Source organism: Pantherophis guttatus, chromosome 7 (genome assembly GCF_059756535.1).
Source record: "Pantherophis guttatus breed Tessera chromosome 7, ASM5975653v1, whole genome shotgun sequence".
Lineage (NCBI taxonomy): Eukaryota > Metazoa > Chordata > Lepidosauria > Squamata > Colubridae > Pantherophis > Pantherophis guttatus.
The window spans coordinates 23,806,024-23,826,561 of record NC_142069.1 but is presented as its reverse complement, the minus strand read 5'-3'; the positions used below and the strand labels follow the sequence as shown (position 1 = coordinate 23,826,561).

General features: G+C 38.0%; 2 protein-coding genes across 14 annotated transcripts in view; one reads left to right on the top strand and one right to left on the bottom strand.

The window, feature by feature from the left end:
• The first annotated feature begins 13,606 nt into the window (after positions 1–13,606).
• Positions 13,607–19,570, top strand: PMCH (pro-melanin concentrating hormone). Its single transcript, XM_034403829.3, has 3 exons — positions 13,607–13,913; positions 14,686–14,890; positions 16,316–19,570. Exons 1-3 carry the CDS (start codon positions 13,650–13,652, stop codon positions 16,363–16,365), a joined length of 519 nt encoding a protein of 172 aa, XP_034259720.2. The 5' UTR covers positions 13,607–13,649; the 3' UTR covers positions 16,366–19,570.
• The window catches only part of PARPBP (PARP1 binding protein), a 36,031-nt gene continuing 31,543 nt past the window's right edge, over positions 16,051–20,538 (bottom strand). For all 13 annotated transcript variants that reach the window (XM_034403818.2, XM_034403821.2, XM_034403824.2 and 10 more), the window contains 2 exons: positions 19,191–19,353; positions 16,051–16,995 (listed from right to left, as the gene is read on the bottom strand). In XM_034403818.2, the coding sequence (XP_034259709.2) occupies positions 16,658–16,995; positions 19,191–19,353 (501 nt within the window). In that variant the 3' untranslated portion in view covers positions 16,051–16,657. The remainder of the gene's footprint in view (positions 16,996–19,190; positions 19,354–20,538) is intronic.

The following is a 20,538-nucleotide window of genomic DNA, read 5'->3' as shown; positions in this document are numbered from 1 at the left end:
GGTGGCACAAAGCGCCCTCTCTGTGGGCATGCGAGACATCACCCCAGTCAGCTCTACTTGCATGTTGCACACTTCCCACCAGCCACCTGGTCTTTGGGTCTCTGCCTGAACTCCTGCAGTAAAACAGGAGATGTCAGCAGACACATTGATACCTATAAAAGTTAGGCAAAACCAGGAGATTCCAGGGATGGCTGTAATTGTGATTTTGTTACCTGAGAATGAAACTATGAAGACTGTTGATATGAAGACAATAGCATAAAGTAGAGGCAAAACCAGGAGATTCCAGGGATGGCTTTAATTGTGATTTTGTTACGTGAGAATGAAACTATGAAGACTGTTGATATGAAGACAATAGCATAAAGTAGACTTCTTCCAAAACCCAATTATTTATTAGCATATCTCTGTCAAAAGCTATGGATATTTAGAGATAATGAAAAGATCCTTCAGCATTATCTTTAAGTGAAAACCAAGATACTAAATCAGTACACATGTCATGACATACTAGGATAGGCAAGTGATCTGGCAACCCTATAAAAAATATTAGAAATAAAATACTTTTGCACATACACAAATGTAAAGTGTAACTGTATAAAACAAATTAAACCAGTGAAAAATGAAGATATTACAAATGCATGTTTATATGTAACATGCTATCCTGCTGCTGGTATCTTCTTCACGGTAGGTCTAACAATTTTGAGTAAACTTATCTCTATCTATGGGCCTTCTTTACTCATTGAGTGTGGAGCAGGTGAAGTACAACTAAAATGAGAATTTTGCAAATTATTATTCCATCTAAATCATAACTTGAATGTCAGATATTCAAGCTCAACCATCCTTTTACTATTCCATTGCAAAATGTGTGCTATTGCTTCTTATTTATTTAAATTTGAAGGCCACCCGAGTCTCAGACAACTCTGGGCAAATTATATATTTCAAGAATGTCATTGCTTTCTGTTGTTTGTTCCTATTCTCTTAGACAAAACCCACTGTTTCTTGTCATTTAAATTTACACCAATAGAAAAGATGTCCCAAAACTGCTGAACAATACAAGGCTGTGCCAAAATGTTAGAAATGAGCTGTCAGCTACAATTTTACATAGTCACTTATGAAATGCTGATTTTATTGTCTAAAATGTGGTGTGAAAAAAGTAGCAAACCTTTACATTAAAATCCCTCCTCTATGTTCCGAATAAATTAAGTTTGTAAAATGTTGAAAAGCCCAACTCATCAGCTGCTAAAATCAGAGTGCTGCTTTTAGGACAAAGGACTCTTCATAGCAATGCTGAATTTTCAAATAAATTGTGTTTGGAAGCTGGACTGTTCACCTATTCCCAGCTGCCCTTTGCTGTTTGCAATGCTCAACACAATTTCAAATCATCTGTAAAAAATCAACTGTAGTCTTTGGAGTTTTTGGTAGAAAAATGAAATACTCCTGCCAGGTCTTTCTTTTCTTTTCTTTCTTTTCTTTTTGGCTGATAGAGAAGCTTTGACTACCAGCCAGATTAACATTACCAGACCACCTTTTTTAAAATAAAAAAAACACAGCCTAGATTTTGATGAAATTGTTAAACATTTATCTCCTTCCTTTAATTATATAAAAAGTAGTAGATGGCCTTGGTAGAGGAAAATGAAAGTTCAGGTGGAAAAGATCCAGATTTTTTTTCTCTGTTCTGTTTCTGCACATGGAATTACTTTTGAGTAAACTTGCCTTTAGTTACATTCAGTGAACGATAACTAAAATCTGAAACAAATGTTCAAAATCTATAATATATGTATAATCCTTGCTCATTTTTATAATTAGGAATTGATGAGTTTTCCTAGGTGATGGGTCTATCATCCAGTAACACTGAAGTTTGTCTAGTGCAGAGATCAAGACCTAAATAGCTGCTCGGTACAATAAGAATACAACAAGAATTGCAAGTCTGAAGATCTAAAAAAAGAGTATTCACAGTAACACATAAGTTAACACGTGAAGTAGTTTGTGAAGATGAATATTCAGTTGAGAACGTGCCTGCTCAAGGAAGCTGCAGGTTGAAGGAAAGAGAGAACATTTAGGATAGTCTTTAAAAAAGAACATTCTGCAAGTCCACAAGCATCAAATCATTTTGCAATGATCATGCAAAGGCTGGAAGCATATCATGTAACCCAACAGGAACTTGCAGCATGGGCAGCGATGAGGAGGAGGGCCCAGCAAAATACTATCAGTTGCCCTCTGCCCATAGACTCACCTGAGAAAGCAATGTCGGTTTGCATGATGGTGATGATGAGTTATTAACTGTGTATGTCACTCAACTCTCAACAATTCTGGGTGGCTCACAACAATCAAAGAAATTATAATAAAACATAATAACAAATAAAGAAAAAAAGACAGCAAATTGAATGAGGAGGCGGCCTGGGTGAAGAGCCGGGTCTTCAGACTCTTCTAAACAACAGCAGAGTTTGTAAAGATTCCATTTAAATCTCATTTCAAAGGGCAGATGCTGCTTCAGAGAAGACATGGCGCCAGGGTTCTAAAAGATGACACTGTTTAACTGAAGGAATCTGAAGTGAGCCAAACTTGCAGATTATCAAATCAGCTGGGAACACATTATGGGAGACAAGTAGTCCCTCAGCTGTACTTGGAGCATAACTTTATTTCCAGCTGAAGCTTTGATCCAACATATTTGTCACATTTTTAAGGCCACTCAGCTCACACAAAGTGACCAGGAGGCATAAACTAAAACCTACTATTAAATTATATGTAAAGGTATTCCAATTTATAGTCTGAAAATTTCCCCCAATAGGTGATTTTTTGCTGGAAACTGGAAGCAAACACCAGAAACCGGCAAGCGCCGCCCCCCTCAAAAAACAAATCATGGTCATGTGACCGCAGGGCACTGCAAATGGCTATAAAGGTGAGCGAGTTGTCAAACAACCAAAATGCAATCACATGACCGCAGCAAGGGGAACAGCCATTGTAACTGTATCATAACTGGTTGGTGGCCTGTCATGGGGGGGGAGGGGATGGTTTTGTGTGCGTGCACAGCTTCATTTGGGTAAGTGGCAGGCGGGCAAGTGGGGCTGCGAGAGCAAGTGCCCACCATTCAAACGAGAGAGGTTGCAAGTGCAAGCGCCCACCACTTGTGCAACTGGGGCTGCGCACACACCCATGTTCACCCACCTCTTGTGTGGCCCGGTTCTGAATAGGTCATGGCCCATTAATCAACTGCAGTCTGGAGGTTGGGGACCCCTGTCATAAGCAGCTTTGGAAGGAGGGATCCAATTTAACTTTGAATGGTCATTAAGTTGAAAGCTGCCAGTATCTTCTACATATTATTTTCTTGTCTCTCTAGTCCAGGGATCAGAAACTTGCAGCTCTGGAGCCACATGTGGCTCTTTCACCCCTCTGCTGCAGCTCCCTGTCACTCAAAATATGTGTCACAACTGCCAATGTGCGACACCCACCTGCATGCGATTTATTGAGCTTTTCAACCCCCGGTAGGCCAACCATGGATAAATCCAAGAAAAGAAAAGTTTCAGAAGAAAACAGAATGTTGAATTCAACTACATATGCTAGTTTTGTGGCCGCTCAGGAAATAGTCAGGCACGGGAAGGGTTTTGTGGCTCCCAATGTTTTCTTTTCTGTGGGAAATGACTCCAAATGGCTCTTTGAGTGTTTAAGGTTGCAGACCCCTGCTCTAGTCAGTCAGTCCCCCATTCTAGAACTAATATGGTCAGGATTCAGACCTGGTTGTTCTTATTTGATGCTTTTTCTCAGGACCAGGATGGAGTGTGACTGATCTAGTTTTCCTGGACCTCCTGATACCATCAGCCAAGGTATTGTCCTGGATTAAATGTGAGAGTTAGATAAGTGTGTGTTGGGTGGGAGAGTTCACTCTGGTTCTCTTCATTTCTGAATGGCCAATTCCAGGTGTTTTTGGTGAATGAAAAAAATCAAGACCTTGGATTATATTATAAAGTGCTACAAGGGAACTCTATGCTGCTGTTTAACATCTACATGAGGCCTCAGAAGGAAGTCATCCATTGGCAAGATAAAAAATACACCAAAGATGCAGTATCCCAAGTCAAGCAGAAGGTGTAACTTGGTGCCTGGATCTCAAGATCTAGATATGAAGAAACAAGCAAAATCTACTGAGACAATAGATTCTGAAACTACATGTGTCCAGGGGATAATCCATTTTTGATTCTGGATGGGTAGTGCCTTCTCATATGGAGCTTGAGTTGTTAATAATACTGTACTGACTGTTCTGAAAATAGAGTGGTGCGTAAGTTGTATAAACTCCTAAATTGGATATAATTGCATTCAGAAATGTACTTTAGTTCTAGATTAATCTGAATAAATTTGCTAGTCTATAGTACCAGAATATGTATCCATTTCTCCTATTTTCTGAGGTTTTGATGCTATAGGTTCATTCCTCAACACAATAAAATACAAAATAGCCTTTTCAATTGTGAAGCCTTTTATTCTTACCTATTAAGTTCAGGATTTTTCTGACCATTATAAAAGGAAATATCTTCTCTGGGAAATTATTTTTGTTTAGCATTTATTTCAAAATCTTTATAAAGATCCAATAGAAAAATATGTGGATCAAAGGAAAAAACCTTTGCCACATATTTTGCTGCTGGATCTGCTAAATGAAATATACAACTAGCACTATAAATTTCCCCATGTTGTTTTTTCTATAACAGCTTTAGAACTTTGTTTTACTTGCCAATCATTACTTAAGCACCATCTGAGACTAAAGCCACACAATTCTCAAGGCTAAATATCCTGAATCAGAGAAAAATATGTTTTACAGTTTGTTTTCCCATCATTGATTCCTGAGAAGTCAATGGAACATATTTCACAAAAGATATGTGCCTTTCTTTTTCTCAATAGCTTTATAAACCCTCCATCCTTTGAAAATTATGAGGAATTTCGTGGTGTGTCATGTTGTTTGCTTCAATTTCTGTTTTGGCATAGTAGAACAATAAGATTTTGAAAATGCTGTAAAATTGGACATGAAACATAGATGATATCAGTTCTGAAGAAAATCTTAGAAAACAGAGTTTGAGATCAGAGATCAAAGTGAAGATCAGACAGTATTGATCTTTTCTGCCACACATTTTTTAAAAGGTGCCTCATAGCTGGTGCACCTACATATCTACTTCCACCTCTTGTCTCCAGCAAAGTCAAGAAATCCTGACACAAGATTTGTGGCAGCACAGAAACTCTGCCATGACACCTAATTTTGAAATAGAAAGTAGGGTCAGTGAAATCCTCCTTAGCACAATTGTTAAAGAAAAAAACCAGAATCAGAATAGAGCTGGAAGGGACCTTAGAGGTCTTGTAGTCCAGCCCTCAAGCAGGAGACCCTCTACCATTTCAGACAAATGGCTGTCCAGGGTCTTCTTTAAAAACCTCCAGTGATGAAGCATCCACAACTTCTGAGATAAATCTGTTCTAATGGTTAATTGTTCTCACTGTTAGGAAGTTTTTCTTTAATTCCAGGTTGCTTCTCTCCTTGATTAGTTTCCATCTGTTGTTTCTTGTCTTGCCTTCTGGTGCTTTGGAGAATAAGTTGGCCCCCTCTTCTTTGTGGCAGCCCCTCAAATACTAGAATACTGCTATTCATCCTTAGTATTTCTTTTTATTAAACTATACCCACCCAATTCCTGCAACCATTTTTCACGTGTTTTAGTCTCCAAGCCTTTAATCATCTTAGTTGCTCTTTCCTGCACTTTTTCTAAAATCTTAGCATATTTTTGGGGGTAATGTGGTCACCACAACTGGATGCAGTATTCCATGTATGGTCTTTCTAAGGATTTATAAAATGGTACTAATATTTCACATGATTTGATTCTATGCCAGTGTTTATACAACCAAGGATTGTATTAGCTTTTTTGGCTGCTGCTGCACACTGCTAGCTCATATTTAAGTGATTATCTACTAGGACTGCAAGGTCCCTCTCACAGTTATTGTTTTTGAGCCAGGTTTCACCTAATCTGTACTTGTACCATTGGTTTTTCCTGCCGAAGTGTAAAACCTTGCTTTTCTCCAAATTAAATTCCATTTTGTTGGATAGGGCCCATTGTTCAGGTCTGTCAAGATCTTTTTAGATTACGAGTTTGTCTTCTTGGGGAGTTGACTATTCCTGCCAGTTTAGTGTCATCTGCAAATTTGATGAGTTCCCCTTCTATTCCCTCATCTAAGACATTTATGAAGATATTGAAGAGTATTGGGCCTAAGATGGAACCTTGTGGTACTCCACTGCTTACTTCCCTCCATGTAGATGCAGTAAGTACCATTAAGGACTACTCATTGAGTATGATTTGTGAGCATTACAAAGCCATCTGGCAGTGATGTAAGCCAATCACAAAGCCATCTGGTGGTGATGCTGTCTATCCCACATTTTTCTAGTTTACCAAGACCACCAGATGGATTTGTAACTGGCCAATAAAACCATTCTGTGACCCCCCTCAAAATTGTCCAAAATTGGTGAGGGCAAGGATGGTATAATTCTAAGCAGAGAAACATGTAACATGCCCAAGAATCATACGTTTTTAATAAATGAAGCATCTGCTATTTTTACTTCTTGGAAGTTTCCCTGCTTTTCTGCTTTTGCAAAAGTTAAGCATTCCTTCAATTTCTAATTCACCCTTGGCTTTCATGTACCTCCACAGAGATTCTCAGCCTCTGTGACCTGCTGACTCTTCAAATGTGCTTCACAGAATAAACAGTTGGGGGGGGGGGTGTGAGAGTGTTATCCCATCCATAAACTTTTGTATCATAAAAGCCAGTGGTGGGTTTCACTTACCTTTGCTACCAGTTCGCTCGCACGCGCTCGCTTCGCTCACACACATACCCCATCTGCGCATGAGCAGAAGCTTCTGTGCATGCGCAGAGCGTATTTGATGATGGCCAGGCAGGTGGGCGGAGCCTTCTGCCACCACTGCTACCGGTTCGCCCAAACTGGGGCAAACCGGTAGCAACCCACCCCTGATCAAAGCTTCCTCAGGTGTACTATTCACTGCCTTTGTACATACTGTATGATATAGCTTTTTGGAATGAGATGAACATCTGATTCCCAGATTTATCCTGACTTGACTATATAGAACTGCATCTTCCAAACCAAAGCAGTCCTGGATTAATCAGTATTGTTGGCAGGTATATTTGCACATTTTTCTTTAATGTACACATTTTACACATTAAACAGGAAAAGGCATCTTCAAACAGAGGATGGTCTTCTTAATAGCTATAGGACTGAATTCTGTAAATTGCCACATATAACAATCCTAAAATTGCTCCAACACCAACAGCTCTGATATAAAAATGTCCCTTCCATATATTTGAATTTACTTATATCTTAAAGGTCCTGAAGACATGGTTCTATCATCAGGCCAATCAAGTGGCTGGTTTGGGGGATGGGGTTTAGGGGTCTTAGATTGTGGATTTTTTTTATGTTGGAAGCTGGCCAGAGTCATGTGTGAGTTGGATAGCCACATAAGCTTGTTTAATAAATAATGCTTCAGTAATGGACTTGATCTGTAATGGCTCCTATTCAGCTAAATCAGTGTGATTCTGTCAGTGGATGCTTAGAAACCCTGATGCCAAAATAGATGTTTTTGTACAAATTGTAAATACTTCCTTAGATCTCATTTAAATTATTTTATTGTCACCTTCTCTGGCATCATGACTCGTCTCTCACTTTCAAATCTATCAGGTCAAACATGCTGGAGAAAAACATGTCTGTAAGAACTGTTTTTCTCCTTTCCCACCCTGCTTCCTTCTTTCTGATGTGACAGTCTCCTGACCTAATTAAAATCAAATCATTTAGATCTAGTTATCAAACACGGATTCATGGATTGTTCCTAATTAGAAAGTAAATATAATACAAACCTGGCTCAACGAGTCACCATAACCTCAGAATGCCATGTAAATTCACAAACTTCCATTTCGGAATATGCTACGTGTGACAATAGCTGAAGAAGGAATTGCATTCAGTATTTGTTTGTGACCTTCCCAGAAGCATCTTTTTGGACAATGTGGAAGGAAATATGCTGTTGTATCTTTGCTTTTAATTCAGCAGAACTTTTGCAATAAGCAAAACTATATCTGTTATAGTTGAACCCATGCAATTCCAAATGAATGGGAAGTATATTAAACTATGTGGGGTAATTTGAGGTCTTGAGGTTTCCTTGCTTATAATCATCCCAACATTAGCCTATCTTCAGTCATTTAGCAATATGAAATTTAGTATGAGTTCTCAAAGAACAGATATTTCAATCAAAATAGAGTTGGAAGGGACCTCGGAGGTCTTCTAGTCCAACCCCCTGCTCAAGAAGGAGACCCTATTTCAGACAGGTGGCTGTACAGTCTCCTCTTAAAAACCTCCAGTGATGAAGCACCCAAAACTTCTGAAGGCAAGCTGTTCCACTGGATAATTGTCCTCACTGTTAGGAAGTTTCTCCTTAATTCCAGGTTGCTTCTTTCCTTGATTAGTTTCTATCCATTGCTTCTTGGAAACTAATTTCAAGATATTTGAAGAAAGATATTTAAAGAAAGGAAGATATTTGAAGAAAGGCATTTTCTCTGTCGTTTAGCGACTGTTATAACATATGAAAGATGTCTTATGTATCTGTATTCCAACAGGAAGAAATAGCCAGTGACTACAAGTAGTTCTTGACTTACAACAGGTCACCTAATGACCATTTGAAGTTATAAAGGAACCCCCACCACCAGGGCTACTTAGGACCTGGATTCAAAGCTCTGACGGCTGGCCTGCGGTCACAGGATCACCTTTTGGGTGCTCAGCAGCCGTCATTTTGCTGCGTCCCATTGTCATATGATTGCAAATTATGAGATTTTTGGCTAGAAAGCTGAGCTTACTTCTGATTTCCAGCAAAAAAAACACCCATTGCAGACAATGGATTTGCTTAATGACCACCACGCAAAAGGTCATAAAACTGGGTGCAGTCATATGGTGACCTGCTTAATGACTGCCATGACTTATGTTTATAATTCTGGATTTAATTATGGTCATACGTCGAGAACTATCCGTACTAGGCTACAGTTGGCCACAACTGTTTAGTGTTGCCATGGTACTTTTAGGAAACTTAACGTACGTTTTTTAGCATTGCTTGTTTTTCACTGATTGCAAGACAGCTTTGAGTTTAGCCCAAGATCAATATCAGTTACATATTCCCCACCACCACTACACCTCCTCAAAAGTAACTGCAATACAAGAAAAATGGATATTTAAATTGTGGAGGGGGTGGAGAGTGAGCCCCAAAAAATGTCTTTAGATGACATTTGTGCCGAATTGTTTCTTCTGAAATCTTCACAAGCAGAACTCAGAATCTCAGAATTTCTCTTGCTACCATGAACTTAGGTTCAAACAGAGGTGTTTGTTTTTTTTTGTTTTTTTTTTTTTTACCAAGAATGACTTGCGATAAGCACATAGACAGAAATTCTTAGAAATTACTTTGGCTTACTTTGGAAATATTTTACTTTCATAAAGTACTAACTGCCTGTTAAGAGTTCTGGGCTATAAATGATTAAATGAGAGAAAAGGAAATTGCAAAGAATTACAAAAAATACAAAACTATAGATGGTAATGTAGACTACATTTGTTTAAACACTATGTTTATTAATATTGATCTTTTTCTACTGGTTTATTTTAAGAAAACAGTCACTACTTTTTTTAAAAAAAAAGTATGCCATCTTCACTTTTTCTGAATAATTTTCGTTTAATATTTAACATAATTCTTCATGCTAAAACGTATTTATGAAACTTAAACAAGAAAGGTGATTATGCTGAAATTTAGACCTCTGGGATAAAACTATTATATTCTATGTGCCAGTATTGGATGCTACCTTGCTAATATTATTCAACATTTTGGAGGCCAAAAAAAAATTATATTGAATTCTATGCACCTTTTGGATATTGTTGTCCATAAATCTAATAATATGATTAATAGCTCCTTTTGAGGAGCACAAAAAAGCCAGATCTCTTCTAGGGAGGTTAGGTTAGGGTTGGAGGTTATGATGTAGCTTATTTTGGTGCTATTTATGACCCAGATTTGAAGTTTCAACAATAGGCTTCACTGCATTCATGTTACGAAATTTCAGGTACTCGGCAACTTGCAGTGTCCTTCAGTCACATGACTATGTTTTACGAGTTTTGCCAAAATCGGCATTTACTTCTAGTTTTTGGCAAAACTGTGCTCACAGTGAACCAAATCATTGATTCACTTAACAATCATGGTGTTTGCTTAATGACCATGGCATTCGCTTTACGACCATGTTCACTTAACAACTATCACAAAAAAAGGTCACAAAATCAGGTTTTATCATAAATGGGCAGGCTCCATTACAGTCATAAGTCGAGGACTACCTATAAAGAATCAAATCCAAAGAAGGAGATCGCGCGACGATCGCGTGCGAAGCGCGTGCACAAAGAGGTGATCACGCGCAAAGCGCGTGCACAAAAAGAACCGGTAGTAAAGCTGGTTAGAACCCACCACTGGTATACTCCTTCCATCCTTGCTGGCTTTTTAAATCAGTGACCATCTTTCCATTATCATTCTTTAGCATATCAGTTCAAGGTTGCAAGATATGAGTCTTTACAGATGTTGTTAGATAACTGCTTCTCATCTAACAGCTGTCTGAAATTCTTTAAGTTCCTTCCTGAAACCTTTGTCATTCTTGGCTTTGATTTCTCTTTTCTTCTTGGCAATTTTTACCATTTGTTCTGACATCCAATTTGCTATCTTTTGTATCTAGGTTTTTGGCAGTCCCTTTTCATCTCAACAATTTATTTGATTTCATTCCAGTTTCTGTCCTATCACTGAGGTTCAGGACTTCAGAGAGATTCTGGAAGCCCTCTCTAAAATTAGTAAGGTATATGTTCAAAATGTTATCGTGGGAAATGGTCGGCATTCTTTTTGCTTTAGTTTATCTAGAGCAGGGGTGTCAAACTCAAGATCCGGAGGCTGGATCTGGCCCACAGGGTACTTAAATCTGGCCCATGGGGCCGCCCTGGGAAAAGCGAAGGACTGGCCTGTGGTGCTTCTGCCAGTGAAAACAGAGCTCGGGAGGGCCACTTGTGGCCCCCCCCAAGCTCCTTTTCACTGGCAGAGGGTTCAGGAGGCCATGGAAGCTGAAAACAGAGTTTGGGAGCCTGTTTTCACTGGCAAAGCACTCAGGCCACCACAGGCACTTCCGATGCGAGTGACATCGAGCTGGCCACACCCACTCTGGCCCCCGAGGTCAAACACAACCCTGATTTGGCCTCAATGAAATCGAGTTAGAGCATGCACATGAATAGTTCGTAATCTATTTCACAATCAAGGTTCAGTCTTAAAATGTACTGTTTTATGATCATTGTTTGTTGATTATGTGACATCAACTCAACGTTAACTCTTAGTGACCACATAAATATCCTCCATGACGATCTGTCCCTAATCTGATCTCCTAAAGGCACATCCATTGCCAATCTGAGTCCATCCACCAGCTTGTTTGGCAGCCTCTTCGTTTTCTTCCCCCCCCCCATTGAATAAGACCTTAAATATCTAATTGCTAATTCTCTTTCGTCTTGATTCATTATTTGTGCAAATTGATGTGTACATTCATTACTGAATATTTGATCGAAGCTTAGTGCAGTTAATTCAAATGCCATTACTTGAATTACTCCTATATTCCTTGGCTTATTTTATTGTTTGATATCTTCTAATCTGTGACTAGAAGTTGTCTAAGGAGGAACTTGTAAAACAAACAATGTCTTTGTCATATTTGAATATTGTACTCTTTAAACATTGGCAACAGTCAATGCAAAAATAGATCACAACCAACTGAATAATAATGTGCCATCATTAGGTATTGACTCTTTAGTGACCATGTAGATAAATTCTAAATTACAACCAAAGGACAATAAATAATCAAGACCTCAAAGGTATATCAAAGATACCATAAACTTAAAAAGTCCAAAAGACAAACCCAGATTTATGAGGGAAAGGCTAGATTGTGAAAATACGTTTGTCAGGTTTCAAGGTCGTCTCAAATAAATTGCATTTCAAACAAAATCTTTGAAGAAAAACTCCTATTTATTAAGCATGACATTCTAATCCGACTCCATAGAAGCCAACACTGACTTCCAGACCCAAAATCCTCCCTTTCCGTTCCCCACTCCCCTGCACTCATTGGCCATCTTCCAAGTCATTCTACCCCTAATCTACTGCTCCAGCTCAAAGGAATTTCCCCCCTCCCATCCCATCTCCTAGGGGATATTATCTCCAGGGAAAATAAGTAGGTGAAAAGTCAAACGTCCCTTTCCAGACGCCTCCGCCTTTCCTTCTTATGTCAGCACTAGAGTAAATGTAGCTTGAAGTGCTGACAACGTTTTTACATCCTTCTTGAAGCAAACCAGAGAGGCAGTTATGCTAAGGAAATTTCACAATGCAGACATTGCTACTGAAAATATCCAACTGAGTTGCAGCCAAGCTTCCGAAATAAAAACTATGCATTGCAGAAGGCGGGGTATTCTAAATGAAGATCAATGTTTCTTAATTCTGTCCCAGAAATGCTCCTCCATGCTACCTTTTCTCATATTTATACCTTTATGGAGCAAGGGGGGGGACAATTCTCAGTAAAAGCTGCTTGAGAAAAACCTTGCAAGCACAAAGCCAAGTTATTCCTTACTCATGTCACTATTTCTATATTAAATCTGTCTCCTCTGAACACTTATGAGGCAAAGACAGGCTTTGCAACTCCTGTTTGTTTAAATAACATTCTCTCCTAAGGAGGCAGGAATCATGGAATCTACTTCAAAATTAAAGCACAAGTTTGGCATATTTAAAATTATATTCATGACCCAGTGGTGGGTTTCAAAAATTTTTACTAGCACTTCTCTGGGTGTGGCTTGGTGGGCATGGCAGGGAAATGATACTGTAAAATCTCCAATCCCACCCCAATCCAGGGGAAGGTTACTGCAAAATCCCCATTTCCTCCCGATCAGCTGGGACTTGGGAGGTAGAGAATAGATGGGGGCAGGGCCAGTCAGAATTTTTACTACCGGTTCTCCAAACTACTCTAAGTTTCCACTACCGGTTCTCCAGAACTGGTCAGAACCTGCTGAAACCCACCTCTGCCATGTCCCCTTATTTTATGTACACCTATGAAACTTTTTGTCTGGATAAGTAGGAAGAGATTTGAATTCTCTTTAAGGTAAGATTTAATTGCTTAAGACTTCCTCACAGAGACTGTTTTTCTCTTACTTCTCAAGAAGCCTTAATTTTTAAAGCATGAATAATGAAGTTTTTCTGCCTTTCTTTTTCCACACATCCACAAATTAATTCTTTCCTGAGTCTGTATGAAGTGGAATTTAAAGATTAACTTAGAACTCAGAAGAAAATTATCCCATGGTACTTGATAAAATAATCCAAATTATATAACGAATGCATTGAAAAGCAGCTCATCACCTATGGTTTGGAACAAAAGACATGTAATGATATACAAAAGGTCAGTCCTCTTCACTCATAGTTCTTTGAAAAGGGTGTAAGTCATTGAAGTGGTATCTATTCACTTCGCAAGCTATATAATACCATTTTTCCGTCCATGTGCTATTTTCAAATTAGCCTCATTTAAGTAATATTTAAAGTTTGTTCACCTCCATGAAAACATCTAAACATTGGAGAATGTATATCTCATCCCATGTATTACTATTGATTTTTTCTCTTTTGTCTCAAGGGCCTTTGCTTTCTGTTTCAAAGTCTATGCGAAAAGCAGAAGACAATATGCTGCTAAACACATTCAGCCTTGGAAAGATAACACAGAAAGGTGACAAAGCTGGAAAGTCTCTGCCTGCATCTTCTTTTGAGCATTATAAAATGGAGGACAGCAGTTTTCTGGATGAAGACCGTAATCCACATTTCTCAGTGAGTTTTCTCTGTTTAGCTATCGTGTAACATAGATTAGCATGATGGACCATAAATTTGTAACAAAACATTGGAATATGCCAATATATAGAGCCATAGTGGCGCATTGGTTAAAATGCAATATTGCAGGCTAACTCTGCCAATTGCCAGCAGTTCAGTCCTGACCGGCTCAAGGTTGACTCAGCCTTCCATCCTTCTGAGGTCAGTAAAATGAGGACCCAAATTATTGGGGGCAATATGCTGGCTTTGTAAACTGCTTAGAGATGGCTGCAGAGCACTATGGGGCAGTATATAGGTCTAAGTGCTATTGCTATATAATTAAAGTATGAAATGTGATTTGAAATGGCTATCATTCTAAAATGAGGTGAACAGAATGCTGTTTTGTTATATTTGAAAATGTTAATATTGTGTTTTCAATCTTAAGAGCTTAAATGAAATACATGCCTTTCTGCTTGTTTAAAAACAATTCCTAATGTTGCTCTTACTAACTTCATTAATACTTAAATTTACAAATAAAAAAAATATTTAAGGGGACCTTGGCATCATTACATTTAATTAAACAAATCAATGTTATTTAGCATTAGCATCCCTTGGATATGTATTAAGATGTCTTTCCTTGAAAAACCTCTTTAACTAAAACTAAACTTCAAGATAGCTTATGCTGCAATCAGAAGATAACTCTTTTCTGAAAATGGCTCATTAGTGGGTTAAGGATATTTTTATTTTGGAAATTTTGCATTATTTTCATGTCTACTTTTTCTTTGGAGTGCAGAATATAGGTTATAAACATCATGTCATAAACTACGGCCAGCCACAGAGCTTAAGTGTTAACAAGCTTCCTTATTTTGAATTGGAGGGACCTATGACTTTTCCATCAAATGCTGAGGTTGAAAATATTGAATCAATACAAGAACGGCGTGAGACAGGAAGTGATGAAAACTCAGCTAACTTGCCTATCGGAAGAAGAGATTTTGATAGTAAGTTATATTTTGATGTTACTGCAAAACAGTAATATGACCTTAATTTGCTGAAATAGTACCGTGATAACTGTTGAAATGAATAACTATGGCCACTAGTGATAAGCAGACGCAATCTAGGTAGAGCTCCAGGCAAATTCTCAAATTTCTCAGCTGGTTATACTTCCTGATGTATGTGACTAGCTGATCTGCAGTGCAAGTAGTTGACTTACAACAATTCATTTAGTGACCTTTCAAAGTTACAACGGCACTAAAAATGTTACTTATGACCATTTTTCAGAGTTACGACCTTTGCAGCATCCCCATGATTGTGTGATCAAAATTCAGATGCTGGGCAACTGGTTCATATTTATGGCCATTGCTGTGTTCCACCTTTTCAGACCTTCTGACAAGCAGAGTCAGTGGAGAAGCCAGATTCACTTAACAACCGGGTTAATTTATCAACTGCAGGAATTCACTGCAGTTAATTCGTAGCAAGAAAAGTCGTAAAATGGGACAAAACTCACTTACCAAATGTCTCCCTTAACAACAGAAATTTTGGGCTCAATTGTGGTCATAAGTCGAGGACTATCTGTACTCCCAACTTTCACTTGCACATTGCAGTGGAGGCTCAAGAAGAGCCACATAGCTAGCCCTCCAGTTTTGCTTTCCACCTGCTTAACTTTTGTGGCACATGTTGCCCACCATTTCCTTTTGAGCAATTGTCCATAAGCTACAATAGCAGTTGAAGCCCACTTTAATTTGTCAGCAATCCTCATGCTGCTGGGCCAGTTGTGAAAGTTGCAAGGAGCATCCAGCCAGAGAGAAACAGAATTGGCAAACTGATGCCTCCAAGGTAGTTCTATTGTCCAGATGCCTAAATGTAAGAGTTTTCCTAACTTGGCTTAGCAGGAGGGACCCAATCACTTCTCCCCCCTCTCCCGTGAGCTGCCTTTTTTCATCATCTTTTTCAAGGCATTCACACAAAAGGTAGTCAAGTTTCTCTACCAAACTCCTGAAGACTTGGAGTGCCTTAGAAACCAGCCAATTTTTTAGCTCAAGCCTGCCTCACGCATATATATTCAATTGCATCTCTATGTATGTACACAGGTAAAACTATACTGAGCTGCTGCTACCTTTTTATTATCAAAGGACAAATGTAGCACTCAATCATCAGAATATGCTTCTCTGAAAAAAGAAAGGTTTATTTGTTTTTCTCAGTCTTTAAAAATTGTAGGTTTCACTCAGTCTTTTAAAGAGTGACTGGTTAAATGTAAGATATAAAAGATAACATGTGTTCTAAATATTTATTAGAAAAAATGAGTTAAAATTTCAAATGAGTTAAAATTTACAACATGCCGCTACAGAAGACCATGTAGTTAAACTTGTTTATAAAAATACGTACTTGACAATCAAAACCACAAATTTTTGGTGTGTTTTCTTTAGTGCTCAGATGTATGCTGGGAAGAGTGTATCGACCTTGTTGGCAAGCCTAAAACGACCCTGAAGTGCATCACTTGGAAGAGACAAACCCTTTCCTTGATAAGTCACTAAAATTGTAATTGTGGTTAATATATTGCTATGTGTTTGTAAAAACTCTAAATATTTCTATGTCAGAATGCCACATGTTGAAACAAGTGTAAAGTTACAGTGCATTATTAAATTGAGAATTCTGCATAAAACTTGATTTACTTTTGCAAGTATTGTATATATAAAACTTTTGCATAATCATGATTACAATGGTAATCTTAATATAGTCAATTTTTTGCCTTTTCAAACCACTAACATTTACAACCTAAAGAACTGAGTCAGTTTCGCTTGCCCAGTAATAAGCTTATTTTTAGGTATAGACTTTTTGGATTTTCTGGTTTCTTTTAGTTTGCTGTCCAAACTATTTTGGCATTTCACTGCAGTCTTTGGTTTCTTATGGTATATATGCTGTGGGGTTTCATTTTCATTAGTGACTATGACATTTTCATTAGTTCTGTCCACCAGCTTCCTCTTTGGGTTCTTCTTCTCTGGCTGGCAATTTAATTTTCCTATTTCTTTTCTTGTCCTTCCATTCTGACAAACACTTCCAGAACCAGTTCCGAGTGTAGTATTTTCAAATGATGAAGTCAGGTTTTCTGATGGTTAAGAAAACAAAACATTTCATAAGGGAAAAAGAATACACTATTTTTAAATTTTGCTTTTGCTGTACACTAGCTACCGCTGATAATTTTCAAAAGAAACAGTTCTTGTAAATTGAGTTAACTAAGTCTAATTAATAGAGATAATTAGTTGAAAACAACATTATACAATCTGAGTCATCACCCTTGACATAAAAAATACTTCAGCAACCACTTCAGAAAATAAACATGGATAGAAACAAGAGTAAAAGAAACCATTGATTTTAAAAGCATGTGCAAATTATTAGAAAATATGAATAGAATTTTGATGCAGTGTTCAATCACCGAAAGATATTACGTTTTACTGTTGAGTACTCCCAAATGTACTTTATCAGTCACTTTGCTGGACAAATACAAAAAGTCAATCTCATAATGATGCAGGTGGCAGCAGATATTCAGGAGAAAACAACAGCAAAGAGTCTTGGAAATGTTCAAGATAAATGAACCGATAACTGCACAAGCTTTTATGATCATGGGAACTGCTACAGTGTATCGATGTTCACTAAGTTCACATCCCAGATATTTTTTGCAGCACTTTCAATGAGGTTTCAGTCATTTACCTCTAAAAGCAAACCCAGAAAATGCCCTAAATACAACAACAAGCAATGTTATTTTCAAGTCTTAACTCCACCACCCTGGAGTTCCTCAACTCTACCTTGATGACCTAGATCATGAAGAATGATTCACTAGAAATACTATGTCCTATCTCTTTGCTCCTACATCAGTTACATGAACTCAAAACTGATATTAGATTAGGAGTTAACATAATGACCAAAAACATATCCAGCCCTCCAATCTAGGTTGATACAGAATGTAATCAGATCAAGTTCACCTGGTCCATCTATGTAAGAAGCTGCAATAACCCCACTGGCTTTCTCATTGTGCATGAAGACTTATTATGGCCCAACTTAATATTGAAATGCACCACTACAAGACTAGAAGGTAATTGGTCAAATGGCCTTAGTCTTGAAAAATGAAGAGGAACCAAAACACAAAATAACTTAGAAGCACCTAACCAAAGTTCTTCTTAATTGACCATAGTCTCTCCTGCAATGACATACTTCCACCTATCCTACATTACTTCTCACTCTCTCTTTCTACTCTTGCCAAGGCCACATTGTGCTATCATCTACTGCCAATAATTAGCTCTGGAACGACAACCAACGAAAGAGCAAGTAACACTTCAGCAGCAATTAAAACAAAATGATCTGCCTGGAATGTCCTCAGCTTTGTGGTTTTGCCCTTTGGTGATCTCACCAACTATGTCCTTGTCACTCCTGGAGAGTAAATCCTTTTCTGCCCTACAATTGTTGAAGGTCAAAGAAAATGCCAGTGTCCCCAGAACTCTCTAGAAGTAGCAGCAAAGTCTCTGTGGTATATCCAGTAGGTAGAATCTAACTAACCAAAAACCTCAAACTGCTCTGACAAGCAAAAAATCTTTTTCACAAAGATGGCATATTTTGTGTTGCAAAATGGTAGTAAAGATCTAAATTTTAGAACTATGGGTGATTTCAAGACAATATTACCATTGTAAAGAAAGTATGGGAAATGATCAGGCTGAGCCCGAGAGAGGGGTCAAACATATCCTCAGTCTCAAGTCCCTTCCCACAAGAGACCAGTCCGCTTTGAATTCCATTAACTCTTATCTACAGCCTCTTTGCTTTGACATTAGTAGTTCAGGTTCTTGTAGAGATCATAAGCTTGCAATAAATCTTTAAACTCATTTGAACTGCCTGGACTTCCTGATTTTTACATGTTTGACATTAAGTTAAGATAACAGAAGGAAAGACTGCTTACAGTTTTGGGAAAGCAGGACTTTTTAAATAAATGCAATAAAATAAATAAAATAACTAGATAAGTGTATTCTGACTACAAAGAGCTAATAGATTCAGAGACAACATAACATTGAACATCAACTGTAGAGAAACACTTGGCAGGGAAAGGTTGTTTCCATCATACCTTGCTTTGGGCTTCCTTTGGCATCTAACTAGCCATTGCAGGTGCCAAGATATGTCAAGCAAATCACTTCTACATTTGTATAGCAATTATTTTATTTATTTGAGGGCCGTTCAATTAACTGATAGCATATACATTCAACCTGGTCAATAAATGAGGGGGCAGAGAAGTAGAGAGATATTGCTGACTGAATTTACCTGAAGTTGATCTGTCTTCAGTAGGAGAATCTGCTGTTTTTTGGAGTGCTGGATATACATTTGTTAGGACCGGAGATAAACTGAAGGGTTGATTCTTTGGTTTGATTATTTGGTCATCTTTGTAAGTGCAAGCAAACTGAGATCTAATTAAAGGTTGCTTCAACTGAAAAGGAAGTAGATCAATATGAATTATAATGTATAAGTGATGGAGACAAGATTTGTAACCCACTGTGATAGCAACAGCGAAACCCTGGCATTTCCCCACCCCCCTTTTTTAGTTCACTTGCTGGAATAACTAATTGTATGCCTAAAATTACTATATAATTGCTTGTATTTCACATGAAAAAATAGCCACATTAAATGTATCTTAGAAAGCTGCAGCCTTGTTTGATTTTTTGAAAGGACTCTCATAAATTCATTAAAAAGAATCTTTTTTCCACTGTATGAAAACATACATGTGATACAAACAAACATAGGCCAGATATAACTATATTCACGTACTGCACTAAGTCAAGGCTTCTTTAGGCAAGATTTACTGAATGGGCCACACTTGGCACAACATTTATAAAGCACAATGACTGTATTCACATAACAAACAAATCTTGGTGTGATGCATGAACATGTCTATGACTTTTCATAGACAAAGGTCTCTTTCAGAAAAAAGCAGGTAGTGCCAAAAAGAAAGGGAGGGTCTAGAGACAGAAGGGACATATTCATGCAAGGTGAACCATCTTCAACTGGTTCTTTGCTGAGCCATTCTTGACTTAATTTAACAGGCAGGGGAATTAAACAGATTTAAATATATGTAAAAATATTGCAAATTTATTTATATTGTATTTTTTGTTACTGTTGCAATAAATAGATGAACAATGGGTGTAGCCTCTTAGGCACCAGTAGTTGAAGTAACTAATGTTCACCAAGAGGTTATATTACAGAAGTTAGCAAAAATGGAATTGGAGCATTTCTAAGATGTAATCTTACAGAACCCACTGTTGTAACAATATGGGAAAGGAAGTTTTCCAGTTGATGTTTATTTTGAAGCTAAAAACAAGAGGGAAGCAGTAAGAGAAAAGCTTCTTGGCACACAGAAGCAAGCTCCCCCCGCCCAATTTTCTGGCTTTGTTTTCATAACACCCCCTTGCATTACTTGAGGTGGTGAAGAGATGTAATCAGTGTAAAGGCAAATGCTCACAAGCTTAGGGGGGAAAGGGACTGACACCAAACTGGTCTGTTAGAATAAAATTCAAAGGTACCAATCACTCCTGCTGAGAAACAAAAGGCTCTCAAGCCATTGCAATGTAAAGGCAGGAGAAAAAAGATGTAGGATTTTATCTTGGGGCTGGCAATA

Excerpts from the sequence above, each read along its gene's own strand:
- PMCH (XM_034403829.3), top strand. The coding sequence starts at position 13,650 with ATGAAAACATCTAAACATTGGAGAATGTATATCTCATCCCATGTATTA. Across the intron at positions 13,914-14,685 it reads ACCGTAATCCACATTTCTCA|AATATAGGTTATAAACATCA; the intron begins GTGAGTTTTCTC and ends TTTGGAGTGCAG. Across the intron at positions 14,891-16,315 it reads CGGAAGAAGAGATTTTGATA|TGCTCAGATGTATGCTGGGA; the intron begins GTAAGTTATATT and ends TGTTTTCTTTAG.